Genomic DNA, 19,697 nt, shown 5'->3' on the forward strand with positions numbered 1-19,697 from the left:
TGTAGCAAACCTGGAAATTTACATGCTGAATTTCTGAATGATAATTTCTACAAGATGGAGTGTTGTGGATTGCACAAATTAGCCAGAACATCGCACCAGGGTAGACTTTGTGGCTCTTGCTGTGACATAAAAACAGGAATAACTTAGCCCCTGGAGCCTCTACCGTCATGAAATGGCTGATCTGTGATGTAACTCCATGTACACGTCTTTGCCCCATACCCCTTTATGCACCTGGATAACAAAAGTCTATCAATCTCAGATTTAAAATGTACTATTATCTAGCATCCGTTGTTGTTTGCAAAAACAGTGTGATGACCTTTGACCCAGAAGCAGTAAAGAAAATCGGTCATTTCTTTAAAATGTGTGTGGAATCTGTAATTGTTTTCAAGGCTGCTTGAAAAGGACTTTTAAGAGTTTGCATCAATTGTAAAGGGATCCATTGTAATTTTCCTGGATAATAAGAAATACTGCTCCATGTGACCTGGTGACCTTTGACATGGAAGCTACCAACAGGAAGGAAGATAAGAAAGAAGCCATGTGGCCAGATACAAAAGAGAGTTGCAAGACAAAGAAGAGCTGCAGACACATGGGAAAGCTACAAGCAGAGGAGCTGGAGGGTGAAGGCCCAGATGCAGACACAAAGAGAAAGCAGGCAGCATCAGAAGGAGGAACACAGATAATTCTTGTAAGGAGAAGAAGCAAATCATGCAGGAAGAGGTCAGTTTTTTCTACTTGACAGAAAAGGAGAAAGGGACTCTTGGATGTACTGTGCGAGCTGGCTAAAAAGGTCTAAAACCTGGATAACTGTGTGAATAGCTCAGAGATGTTAAAGTGCTTGGTGCTTTCCCAGAAGTGGCCAAACCGTGAATGGTGGTTGGTCAGTTGGAAAGGAACTCTAGAAAGTTATACCATCAAGACTGTCATAACCCAAGGGAGAGAGGAAGCGTAGAAGTATTCCTTGCTGATGATAATCGTATCCGTGAAAGTTGACGGTGAAAGCTGTATTTGGATAGATTCCTAACCAACTCTGCATGACTAAACACCAGCATATTGTGGAACAAGGTAGCTACATAGTGCCACATGTCTGCAGGGAGTGATACGGCTGCTTATGGTTACGTAAGACGTATCTTCGTGGCATTGACTATTTAAAGTGAAATTAACCTTTTTATTTGAAGGATTGTTTGCCTGTTAATTCAAGTGTAATTTGCATTGGTTTGGATTTGTGTTAAAGTAAAAGTTTCAAAATGCGAAATCTGGTTGATAATTCCTTCTTTTGTTGGGGGCCACTTGGTAATTTTCTGTTATTTTGGCTTACAGTTCCCCCCAAAGGGATTGTCTCAAGAGTGCCAAACCTCGACCACCCTTTGTGTGTTGAAGTGTTTTCCAATTTTACTCCTGAGAGACTTGACTCTAGTTTTTTTATAAAATGTTGCCAATCCTAGACTCCTCAGCCAACAAAATAGCTTCTCTCTGTCCATCCTGTCTGTTCCTCTTAATATCTTGAACACTTCAGTTAAATTGACCCTTAACCTTCTAAATTCCAGGGAATACAATGCGAGTTTGTGTAACCTCTCCTTGTGACTTAAGCCTTGGGGTTCAATTATCATTCTGGTACCTCTACATTGCCCTCGCTCTAAGGCCAATAGACCTTGCTAAGATGTGGGGTGCAGAACTGCTCACAGTACTCCAGATGTGGTCTAACCATGACTTCGTACAGCTAAAGAATGACTTCTAACCCCTTGTATTCTACACTTCTGGTATAAAGATTGGCATCCATTAGCCATTATGATTATTTTATGTACCTGTTCATGACATTTAATGATCTGTGTATGTGGGACCTCCACTGTTCCTGGATTTTCACCATTAAGGAAGCCACTCTGTTGTATCTCTTTTTAGGTCCAAGTGTATGATCTCACTTTTTGATGTAGCTGTCGCAAACTTTCTGGCCAAGCTAAAAAAAATACTACAAGCAGGTTTTTTTCAGTCTTTAAAGCAAGTTATTTCTAGATTTAACTGATGAAATCACAAAAAAAAAACGCCTGTGGAAAATAAATGACAACAATCACAAATTGAAGTATCTGGATGTAAGCAACTTTATCTTAGATCCTTTGGGGCAATTTGAAGCTGATCCACTCATTGGAAGATGGGTAGGATTGAGTACAATGCTGGTTTTATACTCTGCCCAATTTCAACCACTTCTGAAGTCATTTATTTGGTTATATCGAGTGGTGTGTGAAGCCAGCATTCTGCCTGATCCTGTGGGTTTTCTGCCCAGCCAGTTACCTTAAAAATACCCACTTTGCCTCATCAAAATGCTCACGTACATTGCAATATTTCCTGGGGTCTTTAAACCTTCCCCGCCGCCTCCCACACAATAGGCAGGAAATTTGTGCTGGTTAAATTTCCAAAACACAAAAATGCAATCCGCCCCCAGCCTGCCATGAACGTGCCTATTTCAGAATGTACCACGGACGGAGATATTAGGACAAGTCGCCAAACGCTCAATCAGTGGGGTAGATTTTAAGGAGAGAGACGTAGAGGGGTTTAGTGACGAAATTCCAGAGCATAGCACCTAGACAGCTGAAGGCCAGCCATCAATGATGGAGCAATTAAGATCAGGGATGCACAGTAAATCAGAATTGGAGAAGCACAGATATCTTGGAAGGTTGTGGGGCTGGTGGAGGTAACAGAGATAGGGAGGGGTGAGGCCAGAGAAGGATTGGAAAAAAAGCATAAGGATATTAAAATTGAGATGTTGTTGGACCAGGAGCTAGGATAAGGCAGCAAGCATGGGGGTGAGGGATGAATGTGACTTGGTGAGAGGTAAGACATGGGCAGCAGGGTTTTGGATCACTTAACGTTGATGTAGGGTGGAAGATGGGAGGCCAGCCGGCAAAGTCAAGTCTGGTGGTTACGAGGGCATGGACGAGTGTTTCAGCAACAGTTAAGATGAAGCATGGTGGGAGTCGGGTAATGTTACAGCATTAGAATAACAGAAAATGCTGGAAATAGTCAGCAGGTTAGAAGTAAACAGCCTTAGGGATGGAGCCAATATATGGTTGGAAGCGTAATAATTTAGTTAACTGAATGCTTACAAAATTTGCCCTAACCTATTTATTGGATATTAACAATAAGCCCTCAGCAAATGAGAAAGAATAGATTTAATTTGAGAAACTGAATAAATACGGATACTGTTCCCAAGGACCGAAGGATGGCAAATATTGTTGTAATTTTTCTTTTAAAAGAGTTTAGCATGGAAATGGGGATTATTGTTCACACAGCCTAATGTTCATCATGAGGAAAAAGTTGGGCCAATGTACAAGATGGAGTTTATTTCAATGTTCACCAAAAGTTTATTTCAATGTTCACCGAAGGAACACAGACCAATACCAGCTTCAGGAGGTAACTACATTTGATATCAAGAGCAGTAGAGGGGGTCAAATCTACAGAGAGCATTCAGTAAGGCTTCATGTACACGGTTTGTAAAATAGATTAAGATTTATGGAAGTACCGTCTTAAGTATGAATCGAATTAAAATAGGCTTCAGAGTAGAAAGATTTTTTTTTCTGGAATCCCACTGTGGAATTGTAGAGGTGGGAAGGTAACAGGTTGAACTGGCATCAGTCTGTTTGCCCTTGCCTTGACCCCATCCAAAACCCTGAGGTTTCTTGAATAGTAAAAGCATCAATACTTGTCCTGCGGAGCCAGTGGAATTTTAGAGCAGCTTCTTGTTGCTTCATCAGGGTGATGGTGGTGGGGGAGGGATTGCGTGAATGTGTAGTCTTACAGTCCCTTTTCAACTTGCAATGGCCCCATGTAACATATTGACAAACTCAAAAGCTCTGATCAATTTAGCATTTGGCTACAACACCTAATGGCCCTTGGATGGCAAGGATGGCTGTTTCATGCAGGCATGACTGCTACTGGCAGTACAAAAAGGCAAGACTGGTGAGGCTTTTGGGGAAATGAGCATCCTGTCTCCAACAGCCACATCATGATGGAGGTGGCCATGAGCAGAGAAAGCAACCCTCTTCCATAGTAATTTATCAGTGGTGCCAGAAAGGGGTGGAAACGGAATCAGTGCCAAAAATCCTTCTACTCGCTAAGATGATGCTAAACAACATGGAATTTCTAAAGTGACAACTAAAAGCAGCCATAATAAACGGAATGAGTAAAGTTCTGGGACAGAAACGTATATATTCAGCCAGAGACATTTAGAATTAGAACTGCACCCACTATTAAACATGGATCCTTTATTCTCTATTCTTTTCTCTTCCTAGCAGACTCTTTCTGCTAGTGCATCTGTGTGTGGTAGCCTCAAGTGGACAAAATGCACAATGCAACTTTCAATACAATACAGAATGTGCTCAGGTTGGGAGCTGGACATTGCTGAGTGGAGTTCTGCAGAGGACTGTGGCTCTCCACATAATTCATAAAATAATATAATAAATACGCAACAACCTCTTCCACAAGATTTTTCAGTGACTCCAAGATCACCAGGTTGATATCAGGGAGATTCTCTGGAGATTAGAACATGCCATAGATAAACTGTGAGTGTGGAACTGGTGGGGACACACGTTTGAAACGAATCCACAAGAAAGTCACAGGACAGGTTGATAAGGTGATTAAAAAGACATATGGAATCCTTTCATTTAAGAGCCAAGGAATAAAATATAAGAGCAGGGAGGATATACTGGAACTATATAAAACATTAGCTAGGCCACAACTTGAGTACTGTGTACAGCTCTGGTCACCTCATTACAGAAAGGATGTAATTGCACTAGAGAGGCTACAGAGGAGATTTACAAGGATGTTGCTGGGACTGGAAAATTGCAGCTATGAGGAAAGATGGGATAGGCTGGGATTGTTCTCCGTGGAACAGAGGAGGCTGAGGGGAGATTTGATTGTGATGTACAAAATTGTGAGGGGCCTGGATAGAGTGGGTGGGAAGGGACTAGTTACTTTCGCAGAGAGGTCAGTGACTAGGGGGCATAGATTTAAAGTGATTGGTAGAAAGATTAGAGGGGAGATGAGGAAAAAGTCTTTTCACCCAGAGGGTGGTAGGGTCTGGAACTCACTGCCTGACAGGGCAGTAGAGGCAGAACCCCTCAACTCATTTAAAAGGTGCCTGGATGTGCACCTCAAGTGCCGTAACCTGCAGGGCTATGAACCAAATGCAGGAAAGTGGGATTAGGCTGGGTGGCCTGTTTTTCAGCCAGCACAGACACAATGGGCCAAGTGGCCTCTTTCTGTGCAGTAAATGTTCTATGATCCTATCTCTTGAGATTAGCTCCCGCCTTCCCCACAAGCTGCAGGAATGTGGAATAAACTCCCTGCAAAAAGTAATTATTGCTGCTTCAGTGAACATCTGGGTGCAAATCTGTTCATAAACCAAATTAACAGTTATGAAGATAAACACAGTGAGAGATAATTGAATGTTCCCTGGAACATGCTGGGCTACTTAACCAAGGGGTCCTCAGGAAAGCGTTGCCAAGGGAAATAACTGCTGAGGATGAATCACATCGTTTATAAGGTTGGACAGTTAATCTGGAGTCCTGTTCCTTTCAGAGACATGGGGAGACCATGGAAAACCTTTATTATAGAGAGAATAAAGCATGTAGGCCAGAGTCCACAAGAGCAGACTTGCAGACTGGGTGTCATTTACTTGTTCCATGCTTTCTCATATGCTTGTGTTCACCAATGTGTGTGCTGGTGTTCCATTAACAAGCTCATGTGGAGTGAATTTTATTTGTGATTGGTCCAAATGACGTGTGGGAACCAGAAAAATGCCCAATGGTGGATTGCTAGAGGATTCACTGGTGTTGAAAGCTAAGATTATTTTACACTATTCAGACTATTTAAACAGTGGAACATTGTATTTTAAAATAAATCAGCATGCTTCTCCTTTCATAGTCATAATGTCACATGGCACAGAAGGAGGCCATTCAGCCTATCAGAGTCATGTTTTTGTTTTAATTCTTTCATGGGATGTGGGTGTCACAGGCAAGACCAGCATTTGACACCCATCTCTAATTGACCTTCAACTGAGAGGCTTGATTGGCCATTTCAGAGGGTAGTCAAGAGCCAACCACATTACTGTGGATCAGGAGTCACATGTAGGCCAGACCAGGTAAGGATGGCAGATTTCCTTCCCTAAAGGGCATTAGTGAACCAGATGGGTTTTTACAACAATTGTTTCATGGTCACTATCACTGAGACTAGCTTTCAATTCCAGATTTATTAATTAAAGTTGAACCTGTGAGCATTAGCCTGGGTCTCAGGATTACTATTCCAGTGATATTACCACTATGCCACCGTCTCCCCTAAATCTCACTGCAGCACAAACCAGTTAGCCCCATTCCTCCTGCTCTATCGCAGTAGCCCGACAAGTTTGTCTCCCTTAGGCACCCATCCCATTTCCTTCTGACATCAATAATTGTCTCCATTTCCACCACCCTCCCAAGGAGCCAGTCCCTCGCGGTGAATTCCCCAAGGTCTCCACACCTCTTTGTTTACAGTAGCGCTGAAGTTGGATCAAGCAGGTCCTTGTTTGCAGCTGAAGTGTATTTGTTCCCTTGCAGACGAAAGCAAGTTCCCAGAAGCCATCTCGGTGCTGCTGGCCTGGTTTGAACGTGGAGAAGTGACCCGGCGCTCAGCGAACAATTTTTATTCCATGATCCAGTCGGCCAACAGCCACAGTCGGAGGCTGATGAGTGAAAAGGCAGCACATGAGCAAGAAATGGAAGACGCCAAGGAACAATTCAAAAATGCTTTAGCACGGATCCTGACTGGATGTAAGTGAGATTTGCATATTAGCCTTCTCAATTCTGTTAAAGCCCCAGGGTAAGTACTCGTGCTGCAAGTTCTAGAACATGGGCCCATCTTACAGGACTAGATTTTCAGGTAGGATATCTTTCGCTTCATCTCTTGGAGTCAGAAGGCATTTTGTAGGAATTACAAACACTGACTATATAATCCACACAGCTACAGCTATCTTTCCACTGATCTTCAACTAGAGACTTTCACATCCAAACAAATAGGCTCAGCAGCATCATTTATAATAACATGTTTAATTGGATGGTATTAATTGCTAGATGGTAACTTTCCTACAGGGTAATGAACAAAATCTGTAGAACTGGAACAGACAACAGCCAACTGGATTGCTAACGTTGTGAACACCTATTGGAAACTCAAGCAGGCACTAAACATCCTTCCCAAACCACATTGTTCGCCTGAAATGAGAACGTGCATCCCGCCACACCCAGATAACAAGACAATGGAAGTGTTAGCAAATTATTCCAAAATAAAACAGGTTAATTTTTTTCCTTAAATAGACATTGGTGGAATGCCGGTGAAGGTCACAGCTATCAGGTTAATAGATATAAAGAGCAGCTGGTCTAAAGGGTTGGCTCCATACATTTTTGGTGAAGTCTAAATTGTGTTTTTCCCCATCTGGGACAATAACTAATGGACAGTAACTGCATTCAGAATGTGAAGATTTAAAATGATACATAACAAGCAAATGACTTCAGTTGAATTTGATGGAAATACTCTTGAAAAATTGGGAACTAATGACCAGAGTTATCTCGCCGTCCCCAGCTTGATTCATTAAATCATCTTGGATCTTTAATGCAAAAAATTCTTTGATGCATCTTAAGGGAATTCTGATTACTTATCCGGGTGGAATTCTTTCTTGTTTTTATTCTAATTAATCAAATTCCATTCATGAGGAGCTTAATCTAAATACAAGTGATGTAAACAAAAGAAATTACAACTCACTAATGGCTCAACTCTCATGTAGTGAAGAAAATTACCTTGACAAATATGCCTTTCCAGTTGTAGATATTTTGCAAGATGATGGCTGAGGTGAAAACTGGGGACCATAAATGTAAAAGGGAGTCACTAATAAATCCAGTAGGGAATTGAGGAGAAGTTTCCATAACCAGAGAGTGGCGAGAATGTGGAGATCACTACCACGTGGAGTGTTGGGGTGAATGTTATGTATGTATTTGAGGGGATGCTAAATAAACACGTGAGGGAGAAAGGAAATAGAAGGATACACTTTTAGGGTGAGATAAAGAGAGGTGTGGGAGGAGGCTCACCTGGAGCATAAATACCAACCTGGATGTTTTGGGCCAGAAAGAGTGCTGTAAAATCCTACGCAACTATGAACAGCTGAAAAATTAAATTTGAAGACTAATTTAATAAGTAGAAAGTATTCTAATCTATTTTCGGAATGTTACATGCCCCTTCGTATTGTGTGAGGTTTTTTTTTTGAAGTTTATATTGTGCTTGTGAAAGAATACATTGGGTGAACTGTTGGCTGAGTTTTCCTAGCATGTGATTATGCATGGGTTGCAACTAGCATGTGCTTAAGGGACATCGCATGTTTTTTTTGGTTCTAGCCTATGGTTACCTGGCTGGGGAGAATAGGTAGGCTGCCCAGAATGACTGGTGGTGGTGAATTAACTCAATAACCTGGGCCAGGTTCAGAGGCAGGCCCTTGATGGCCATTTACTTCTCACTCCTGTGTTCTCTGGGACATGGTATGTATGTGTTTGGGGAAGGCATGTGCATCTCGAGGGACCCCAGGAAAAGGAGGCCCGCATTGCTGACTACTTCCCAGGCTCTCATGGGTTGATATATCCCACATATTATTTAGTATGGGCTGTGTTAAGCCTTTCACCCCAGCATTGGTTGTCGGGGCAGAGGGGGCTGTAGGTTGACATAGCGGGGGAAATGCCCCTTCTTGTGGCTAACAGTAAGAGTTGTACCAGCTGTCATCCTGGGGAGGAATGCACTGGTGTCTGTCCATGAAGCAAACAAAGAAGACCTGATCAAGTCTACAGGGATTGTGAGGCCAATCGCATTCTTTCTGGCCTCCCAGACTGCCACCTAGAACTATTGAATCTAGATGTATATGGAAGAGTGGCTTTCTGGCCACATGCTCCCTCTGGAGCTCTCAGTTGGGGAACAGGGGTGGGAGGAGATAGTGGAATTAGTAAAGTTTTATGAGGGCTGCAGTACATTCAGTGAAAGACCATTGTTCCCCTCCCATTTTTTTCTGCATGTAGCAGTATATAAAGACTGGTCTTCATACCTCTCCCACCTCTCCTTTCTCAAAGAAGACATTTGTATTGTATTGTATACAAAGCATACAAACTAAACTGACCCACTGGGGACATAAACAGATATAAAGTATAATAACTTGATTTTGATGATAAATTATCAGACTCTATCCATAGATTTTTTTCCATAAGTCTGTATAAGTACACAAAGGGGTAAATAATGTTAATGGTGGAGACATTGAGGCATGAGGAGAGCCCATCTGCAGTTGGCATACTGTAAGTACAACAGAGACATTAGTTGGCAGGATTAAAGGCACCATTTCATTGATAATTTCCGATACCTATAGGGGTACCAACTGTGATTGAATGTATGTATTCCTGGAGGCTCCATCACATGACCTGCCCCCACTCTCCAGCCTTTCGTTGGCCAACATGTCCATCCTTGTGACGCACTGCCTTCCTATGCCAATGAAAAGCAAAAAGACTCATTATTCCAATTGGATGCTGCTTGCCTGTCAGCCAAACAGCCTTTGTTCCCCATTTTCAATATTTTTATCTCTGGCAAAGAGAAATGTTCAAAGAAAATGATAAAAAGAAAACAACCTTTTTTAATATCCCAATGATTTTTTTTTTGAGGGTTGCATACAGTGTTGTCCTGGAGATTGATCTTCAATTCCTGGAGACTCCAGACCAATCCTGGAGGGTTGGCAACCCATGCTATTCTAGTGCTAAAATTTGATTTTTCTTGCCTCAAAGATGATATAGTGCCTTTAATAATGTTTTAAAAGCAGCACAATGCTAGCCCCTGTGTGTCTCTGCTTTGTTTCCTTAATTCCTGATCAAAACATAAACTGGTTGTTTTGTTTGACTTCCTTGTTCACCAAAGTTGAGCAGATTGTTGCAGTTTTCAAGGCTGCTTCGAAGCAAAAGGTTTGGGACCATTTCTCAAAAGCTCAACGCAAGAACATTGATATATGGCGAAAGCAAGCTGAGGTTGGTAAATTCATCTTCTTCCAATTCTATCAGTGTCACTTGCTTCAAGAGTATATTCAACTCATTTTGAGTATGATATATTTTGCTCTTTTAGTATTCAACTCATTACCTTTTTTTTGTCAACCATTGCTTAAATCCATGAGCATTTGCAGTCTATATTGATGCTGTAAAGTTCTGCATTGCTACTGGGGTTCCCGTGACTAAATGTACCAGTGTTTCTGAAGAATCCATCCACAGCAACAAGCATCAAACATCTTAGGTTTATCTACCATCCTTAACAGCCAGCATTCTAGCCAATAAATTACTTTGATCATGAAGTTTATTTCAAACAGGTGCTGAACTATAGACAGTTTGCATTGTGCCCAGTAAAAACTATGGCTAATACGTGTTTAATGTAGGACCCCTGCATCTGCTGAGAGAAGAGGCAGGAAGGTTTTTATTTTAGTATTTGCCCCCTAATCATAGATTTGGTAAAAATATTTTAAAGTACAGCCATAGCCCCTTTATAAAATATTTGAATTCTTTTAATCAAATGATAATAATTAATATATAAGCAAGTATCCATTTAGCACTCTGACTGACAACAACTCCAGGATGTATTAGGATTCTCACAAGCTACTGTAATTTTCAGGGTGATTTTCTTAGCATTGTAGCAATGAAATAAAACAAGTGAAAACTTTACCATTTAAAGTACACTCCTTTAAGTGCCTCATTGTCCCTCCCATCTAGCCTCTCTTCCTGTTCTTTCATTTTCTTCAATTTAACTTTGCTTTGTTTCTCATGGCAAGAATTGAAATTTTTTCTGTTTACTTTAAGTCAATAAGTTTTACTGACCTATTTTCTATGGTTTCAAGGTTGTCCTTGGCCATATACTCTTCTCCGAAGGCTAACATTTCTAATCCCTTTGGATTCAGGATCTAAAAAAAGTCCATCTGGTCATGTCCTGAACCTAATGAGGCTAACCTTTATTCACCTGCCTCAATGGCGGCTTCTCGCCTCATTAATAATGCATTCCTGAGAAACACACCTCTGACTCACCCTCCCCGCCGCCACCTCAGGCCTTCAGTAATCCGGGTGCCATATTTAAAGGGCTCCCCTGCACAGAGCTAGCACTCGCGAAGGGATCCGAAGCCCGTTCTAGCAAGGAAGGTCACCAATCCAGCATGGGAGGCGGTGGCAGTGGTGGTCAGCGCCATCACCCTACAAAAGAGGACAGCCACCCAGTGCCACAAGAGGATGAATGATTTCCTCCATTCTGCTAGGGTAAATCACTCTCCTCATCACTCTCAACTCACACACTCACAAGCCCATCACATATCCACAGGGATCTCACTCATTGCCAGTTCAAGGGACATCACCATTCACTCTCTCACACACACCCTCATCTGCCCTGTGGATCATGTCCTCATCCCGTCCATGGCACCACTCACCACCCACACATGCCAGGCATCCTTCTCATCTGGCCTGGCAGGTATCCTGCTTACACTCTCTCCATCTCTATTCATGCAGGGCAAGCTGGCACCCAACAAGAGGGAGAGGCCGAAGACCGGTGGAGAAATGCCTGAAGTCAAGGTCCTCACAGACTTTGATAAAGAGCCATCCAGCTGGCCACTGAGGATCTGGACTATTCCTGTGCCGATGGTGAGGTCAGCGGTGCTCTACCAAGTGAGAATCCAGCAGCGCACCATCCATCAGATAACCATACTGTGAGTCAGTTCCCCTGTTCTGCAGTCCCCTGCCTTGCACTAATTATCTCTCCTTGCTTTCACAGGCACATCTGGGAAGCAGCTGAGGGGGTCCATGAGCCAAGTCCTCGACTCAGGCCCTGAAGACACCTCGGAAGAAGAACCTGATGACACCCTCATTGAAGTCCCAGCACAGCACTCACCCACACCCTCCACCAGCGCAGAGACACACACCTTGGTGGGACCTAGTTCTAGAGTAGCCTTGGAGTCACACTGTCTGATCCACAGCAGGCAGCGGCAGGGACTTCCCAGGCTTCTGGCATGCGGAGGCCAGAATGTTGCTGTGTCTGAGTCAGATGAGGAGCCTCTGGACTTGGTCATACCTCAGTTGCTGGAGCTGCAAAGGGAAGCTCAGGAACATCAGGAAGGGATGTCCGCTGCACTCCTCAGATTGCAAGGCATGATGGAGGAGTCCGTCTGCCTTCAGTCTCAGGTGATAGTGCCAGCATGCCAACGCACCGAGGTCAACAAGGCCCATGGAGACCTTGGCCCAGGACATTGGTCCTGCACTGCTGCATGGGCTGAACTCCATCACTGATGCCACAGTCGGCCTCCAACAGTGTTAGCTCAAGAAGGGTGTGGGGTAGCTCGATCTCACTCCCCTTCTCCTCAAGGAGTCAGCCAGGGGCACTCAGGCACTCATAGGGAGGAGGATCAGCAGGTACACACCCCGGGGCCATCCACCCAGGTGGTTCTGGGAGTGTCCAGCCCATCCGAATCCCCTCCTCCTGTGACCTCCACAGCTCCAGATTCACAGGCCAAGAAGGGTGCCACTGCCACCCCGAAAGGGTGGACCCCGAAAGCAGGCCAGGGCCCTCCAGGTCTTGGCCCTCCAGAGGATGCCTGCCAAGGTCATCACAGACAGGGTGTAGCAGTCAGCAGGCTGCATCTACCTCCGCTGTGGATGTCAGGGGAACACCAAGACATAGTGGCAGGGTTAGGAAAGTTAAAAAGATGTAGTTGTACAGCCTGGGCATGGGTGTTAATCACTTGTACATAATGTTCACTACTGTAAATAAACTCCCAAGAATGCCTCCTTGCCTATGGCTCTTTGTTATGATGTTTGTGTCACTCAGATGTGAAACCTTGGTTCCTGCATAAGATAAAGGCAGGTGTCTCAGTCCAGGGCCTCTTCCCTGTGTAGCGTGTAACCTTCAGCCCAAAGTGATGATTTGGCTTCACACTCACTGGACATGATTCCTGCACCTCGATGGTGCTGGTCATTGCTGCCAGAATGTTGTGGGCAGGCAGCACAGAGTTCCACCGTTCTCTCTTTGAGGTGGGGCTGGCCCCCCATCTCTTCAGCATCTGTGACCGGTGATGCTGTGCTCCTGAAGGTGACAGATGCTGATGGCTGGCAAAGGATCAGGTGCATTTAAAGTTTTAGGGCTACGTCTCTAAGATATGACTGTGATCATGGAGTATAAGCGACCTTCTCTCAACCAGACAGGAATCAGATATTCACAGAGGCAATGTGAAGACCGTAAGACGTAGGAGCAGAAGTAGGCCATTCGGCCCATCTGCTCTACCATTCAGTGAGATCATGACGAATGGTAACCCTCAACTCCACTTTCCTGCCTTTTCCCATAACCCTTGACCTACTCAACCTCTCCGCATAAGAAAGTCCCTTCATACCCGGGATCAACCTAGTGAACCTTCTCTGGACTGACTCCAGTGTCAGTGCATCTTTCCTTAGATAAGGGGACCAAAACTATTCACAGTATTTCAGATGTGATCTAACTAATGCCTTGTATAGTTTTAGCAAGAGGTCCCTATTTTTATACTCCATTCCCTTTGAAATAAAGGCCAACATTTCATTTGTCTTCCCTGTTATCTGCTGAACTTGTATGTTAGCTTTTTGTAATTCATGCACGAAGACCCCCAAATCCCTCTGCTGAAGCTTTCTGCAGTCTTTCTCCATTTAAATACTATTCAGCTCCTCTATTCTTCCTGCAAAAGTGCATGACCTCACATTTTCCCACATTATATTCCATCTGCCAAGTTTTTGTCCACTCACTTAACCTGTCGAAAACCCTCTGTAGACTGTTTGTGTCATCCTCACCACTAGCCTTCCCACCTATTTTTGTATCATCCACAAACTTGGCGATAGTACATTCACTTTTCTCATCCAAGTCATTAACATGCATTGTAAATAATTATGCCCCCAGCACTGATCCCTGTGGCACTTCACTAGCTACAGGTTGCCATCCTGAAAATGCCCCTCTTATCCCAACTCTTTATCTTCTATTAGTTAGCCAATCCTCTATCCTTGCTGATATACTGCCCCCAACACCCTGGGCTCTTATCTTGTTAAGTAGCCTTATGTGCGATACCTTATCAAACGCCTTTTGTAAATTCAAATATATTACATCTACTGGTTCCCCTTTATCTACCCTGCTTGTTACCTCCTCAAAGAATTCTAATAAATTTGTCAGGCATGATTTCCCCTTCATGAAGCCATGCTGACTCTGCTTGATTATATTATACATTTCTAAATGCTCTGCTATTACATCCTTGATAATAGACTCTAACATTTTCCCAATGACAGATGTTAAGCTAACTGGCCTATAGTTACCTGTTTTTTGTCTCTCTCCCTTTTTGAATAAGTGTTGGCAGTTTTCCAATCCTCTGGGACTTTTCCATAACCTAAGAATTCTTGCAAGATTACGACCAGTGCATCCACTATCTCTGTAGCTACTTCCTTAATATCCTAGGATGCAACCCATCAGGTCCAGGGGACTTAACAGCCTTTAGCCTCATAAGCTTCCCTAGTATTTTTTCTGTAGTGATAGTTATTGTATTTATTTCCTACTCCCCCCCCCACCCCCGCACCCCCTTTTTGCCCCTTGATTATTTAATATTTTTGGAACACTATTAGTATCTTCTACCATGAAGGCTGATGCAAAGTATTTATTCAACTCCTCTACCATTTCCTGGTTCCCCATTATTATTTCCCCAGCCTCATTCTCTTAGGGGCCTATGTTCACTTTGGCCTCGCTCTTCCTTTTTAAATATTTAAAGAAGGTCCTATTGTCCATTTTTGTATTACTTGCTAGTTTATCCTAAAAGTTTATTTTCTCCCTCTTTATTATTTTTTTGGTCATCTTTTGTTGGTTTTTAAAATTTTCCCAATCCTCTGGTTTACCACTAATCTTTGCCACATTGTATGTCTTTTCTTTCTATTTGATACTATCCTTAACTTCCTTGGTTAACCATGGTTAGTTTATCCCCTTCCCAGAATCTTTCTTCCTCACTGGGATATATTTTTGTTGTGAGTCATGAACTATTTTCTTAAACATTTGTCATTGTTCATCAACTGTCTTTTCTGCTAAACTCCTTTCCCAGTCCGCTCCAGCCAACTCTGCCCTCATTTCTTTGTAATTACCCTTATGTAAGTTTAGCACAGTTGCTTCTGATCCAAGTTTCACACTCTCAAACTGAATGCTAAATTCTACCATGTTATGGTCACTGTTTCTTAGGGAATCTTTTACTTTGAGATCATTTATTAAACCTGTCTCATTATACTTTACTAGATCCATAATAGCCTGATCCCTGTTTGGATTAATAACATATTGTTCTAGGAAACCATCCTGAATACACTCTATGAATTCTTGCTGATGGATATCTCTGCCAGTTTAATTTTCTCAATCTACATGAAGATTAAAGTCACCCATGATTAATGTAGTGTCTTTTTACATGCCCTCATTATCTCCTGATTTATTCTCTGCCCTACAGTGTAGCTACTGACAGGGGGCCTCTCCCACCAGTGTCTTATTCCCCTTGTTATTCCTTACCTCCACCCATATGGATTCTACACCTTCTGATTCAAGATAATTTCTTGCTATCGCATTTATTCCATCTCATTGTAACAAAGCTACCCCACCACCCTTTCCTTCCTGCCTGTCCCTTTGAAAAGCCTAACCCTGAATACTTAGTTCCCAGCTTTGATCTCCTTGTAACCATGCCTCTGTAATGGCTATAACCATGCCTCTGTAATGGCTATACCCATACCCATTAACCTCAATTTGTGCCTTTAGTTCATTTATTTTGTTCCAAATACTAAGTGCATTTAAGTAATGAGCCATTAATTTTGCTTTTTTACCATTTTTTCCCCCTTTGACTGTGTTTGCTGCTGTATTTTTATGTTTGTACACTCTGTCCCTTCCTGCCACACTCTGGGTATCATTACCTAAGTAGCTGTCCTGCAATGCTGCCATACGCTTTGTAAGCCTACGTATCTCCTCTCCAGAACTCTCCCCCCCCTCTATTTAGTTTAAAGCTGTCTCTACAGCCCTAGTTATTCGATTCACCACGGCATTGGTCCCAGCATGGTTCAAGTGAAGCCCATCCCATTAGAACAGCTCCCTTCTACCCCAGTACTGGTGCCAGTGCCCCATGAACTGAAACTCATTCTCCCACACCAATCTTTGAGCCATGTATTTAACTCCTTGACCTTATTTACCCTTTGCCAGATTGCCCGCGGTTCAGGTAGTAATCCCGAGATTATTACCTTGGATGTTCTGTTTTTTAATTTAGCTCCTCCTCGCACTTTCTTTTAGGTGTGGCTGACTGCCTGACCCAGGGTTCTCTTCTCACACTCTCCTCTAGGTTCTACTGGCTGCCTGGCTCAGGGTCCTTCACTCGCACTCTCCTCTCTTAAAGATCTATGGAGTGTCCTCACTGCATGTCGTCATCATCCTCATGGAATCCAGTGACTGTTAGGGCCTCTGCTGCATCTCCGTGAAATGAGCTTGAGCACTGAGGGTATGTGCACTGCCAACAGCCACACAGGAGTCAAACTTTCACAGGTGCAAGGTGAGGATGTTAGGAGTGTCCTCGCTGCATCTTGTCATCATTCTTCACGAATCTTGCAGCTATGAGGGCCTCTCGAGCATGCCTGCCTCATCTGGCCAGTGCGATGGCCTCATCACGAGCATCCTCGCCCTCAAGGACCTCATCACCATCATCCCCTTTGATGTTCTCCTCATCAGAGGAGTCGTGCAGCTCTTCCATCTGCTCCTCAGCCAGGTCCCCCTCTCGCTGCAGTGCCAGGTTGTGGAGCACACAGCAAGTGACGATGATGTGGGACACCCTCGGTGGACTGTATTGCAGTGCTCTCGAGGACCTGTCGAGGCAACAGACCCTCATTTTCAAAATGTCTATCGGTCTATCCACCAAAGTCCTGGTCACAGCATGAGCCTCATTATACTGTCGCTCTGCTGCAGTCTGAGGGCTCTGCACGGGCATCATCAGCCACGTCCTCTGTGGGTAGCCCTTCTCCCGGAGGAGCCATTCCTGCAGCCTTTCTGGACCCTGGAAGATGTCAGGGTTCTGAGACCTGCTAAGGATATAGGAGTCGCTGATGCTCCTTGGGAATCATGTGCAGACCTGTGGGATGCGCTTGTGATGGCTGCAGACCAGCTGAACATTCAGTGAGTGGAAGCCCTTGTGGATGATGTAGTTGACCGCTTGTTGCCAATGATATTTAACCTGTGGAAGAATGCTCACTTTTGACAAGCTTTTCCTAGTGTGTGGCTGGCTTCCCTCACTCGCCCCAGCATGCGCTTGAGTGTTTCCTTCAGTAAATGATACGTGAGTGCAGTTGATGGTACCCTGCACCTGTGGAAAACCAGAGATCTGCACAAATCCCAGCGCTCCTGCTTCCTGGATTTCCTGATCCCGGTCTAAATGCACAAAGTTGTGTGCCATCACGAAGATGCCATCCATGACCTCCTGGATATACCTGTGTGTGGAGGCTTGTGGGATCCTGCACAGGTCACCTGTGGAGCACTGGAAGGAGCCAATAGAAATTGAGTGACCACCATGGTCACTTTCGCAGCCACTGGCAGTCGATTCCCTCCCTGGCCCCATGACGCCAAATCCTGCAGCAGGTGAAGTAACCGACCAGTTCCCGAGACATGCGCAGACTTCAGAGACACTGGTTCTCAGTCATCTGCAGGAATGACAGGCGCCATCTATAGACCCTGGCTCTAGTGAGGCGCCTACGAGTGACGGCTTGATGTGGATCCTCAGCTGCGCAGCAGGCCTTGCCGCGCCTTCATCTTGAGGGAGGTGCTCCTCCCTTTGCTGAGCCTGGTGTCCCCACTGCTCTCTTCTTCTTCTTCTCTGTAAACCATGAGGCATACCGCTAAAACACTAGGCTCCATGATCCTGATGTTGTCCTCCTGCAGGATCAAAGAGGGAATCGCATGGGTTAGCATGGGTGTACTAAGAACCTCTCTTGGTTAAGTCTGAAGACCTCTTCATGGATGCAGGAGAGTGCTGGCCACCATGTGGATAGGCCAGTGTGCTCATTGGCTGTCCGAAACCCCACCCAACTCTGCCCCACTCCACTTGACCGATGGGCAGCAGCTTTGCCCATTGGACTGCAGGCTGTGCTCTCAGCTCGGGCACAGGCATTCTCCTAACCCGCACTGCAAGGCTGCACTGTTAGCTTGAACCATGAGGGATACTGGTCCAAATGTTAATAAAGACATTCAAGGGGCTGTGAGCGCCTCCACCAGTGACTGTGCCGTGCCCACCTTCCTCAAGGGGATTCTATGACTTGCCCAGTCGGCCAATAGCTTTGCTGCCCCCTAAAACACACATTAATTTGCAGCCTGCACCGGAGGGGTGAAAGGTTCTGGAGTATTTGGTGGCACTTCCATGCTATTGCGTTGCTTGAGTGGGCAGAAACACTTCCGAGGCCCGACTCCAGGCATCTCAATAGAGCTGCAGCTGAACGGTCTCAGCTGTGGAAGAATGCTTGCTTTTCACAGGCTTTTCCAAGTGTGTGGCTGCACCCCTCACTCCCTCCAGCATGCGCTTGAGTATTTCGTTCTGTCTGTCTGTGCTTCCTTGCCCCCCACAGCCCCCTCACCCCTCTCACCCCCACAGTCTGACCAGCACTGCCCTGAAAGCCAGCCAGGAAAATGTGACCTGCCTGTGCCCCTTGCGAATGTGTGGTGCCCCTTCCTTGATGCCCTATGGGTGATGCCCGTGAGCGCTGAGCAAGCTTGTGTGCACTCACCTCGGAGTTCCCCTCGAAGTTCAGGTCGCCAGGTGCACAGCTTTTAAAGGCAGCCGGGAAGCACCCTGTTCCGAAGTCACATCAACGTGGGGGGTAAATTTGACCTGAGTGAATGATTCCGGTAAACAGGGCTTATAATGAGATGCAAATGTATTAAAATGACGTTCCTGACATGTAGAGGCGGGAAACGTGGCCATTGATGGGCGGAGCAGACGACTGCAAACTGGTTTCATGAAAGCGTAAAACTGATTTTTGACCTTCACACCACATTGTCCCCGCCCCCCCACCCCCCTGCCCGCGCCCCCCCCCCCCCCCCCCCCCACCCTACCCCCCCAACAACCCATTCCCACCCTGCCCTCCATGACGTTCAACACTAACGGAGCCAGAAAATTCTGGCCAGAGCCTATGGCCGGGATTGGGGTGGAACCCATTGCAGGTGGGACAGTAAATTTGGATAGGCAGCCAAACACCCATTGAGTTTGGGCACGGCGGGATCGGAACATCCCGACCTCTGTTTCAGGCTGGCGTTCTGATCTGAAACATTAACTCTTTTCCCTCTCCCCAAATGCCGTCAGGCCTGCAATGCATTCCCAGCATTTCCTGTTTTTATTTCCAGTTTCCAGCATCCGCAGTATTTTGCCCTGGATTTACTTTTCCTGATTCTGAGCACCTGGTGCTTGTTTGACATCTCGTTTGGCTTCCGGCGATTCACATTGCCCCGCACCTCGCTTTAGTTCCATGTGACACCCTTCATTATTTCAGGAGCGGATCACACTGAGGATTTAACCAGTTCCTCACAGAAACTCAGTGCTGGGCAGCTGTGACATGTCAAATTGGGTTCCTAAAATCTCTTCCACAATG

At 44.8% G+C, this 19,697-nt stretch overlaps 1 protein-coding gene across 1 annotated transcript in view; it reads left to right on the forward strand.

Moving 5' to 3' along the window:
- Positions 1–19,697, forward strand: part of enox1 (ecto-NOX disulfide-thiol exchanger 1) — a 355,196-nt gene that overhangs the window by 129,345 nt on the left and 206,154 nt on the right. Inside the window, exons 6-7 of the mRNA XM_078559526.1 lie at positions 6,582–6,794; positions 9,955–10,061. Coding sequence (XP_078415652.1) covers positions 6,582–6,794; positions 9,955–10,061 — 320 coding nt within the window. The remainder of the gene's footprint in view (positions 1–6,581; positions 6,795–9,954; positions 10,062–19,697) is intronic.

This window comes from Cetorhinus maximus, chromosome 16 (assembly GCF_964194155.1).
Source record: "Cetorhinus maximus chromosome 16, sCetMax3.hap1.1, whole genome shotgun sequence".
NCBI lineage: Eukaryota > Metazoa > Chordata > Chondrichthyes > Lamniformes > Cetorhinidae > Cetorhinus > Cetorhinus maximus.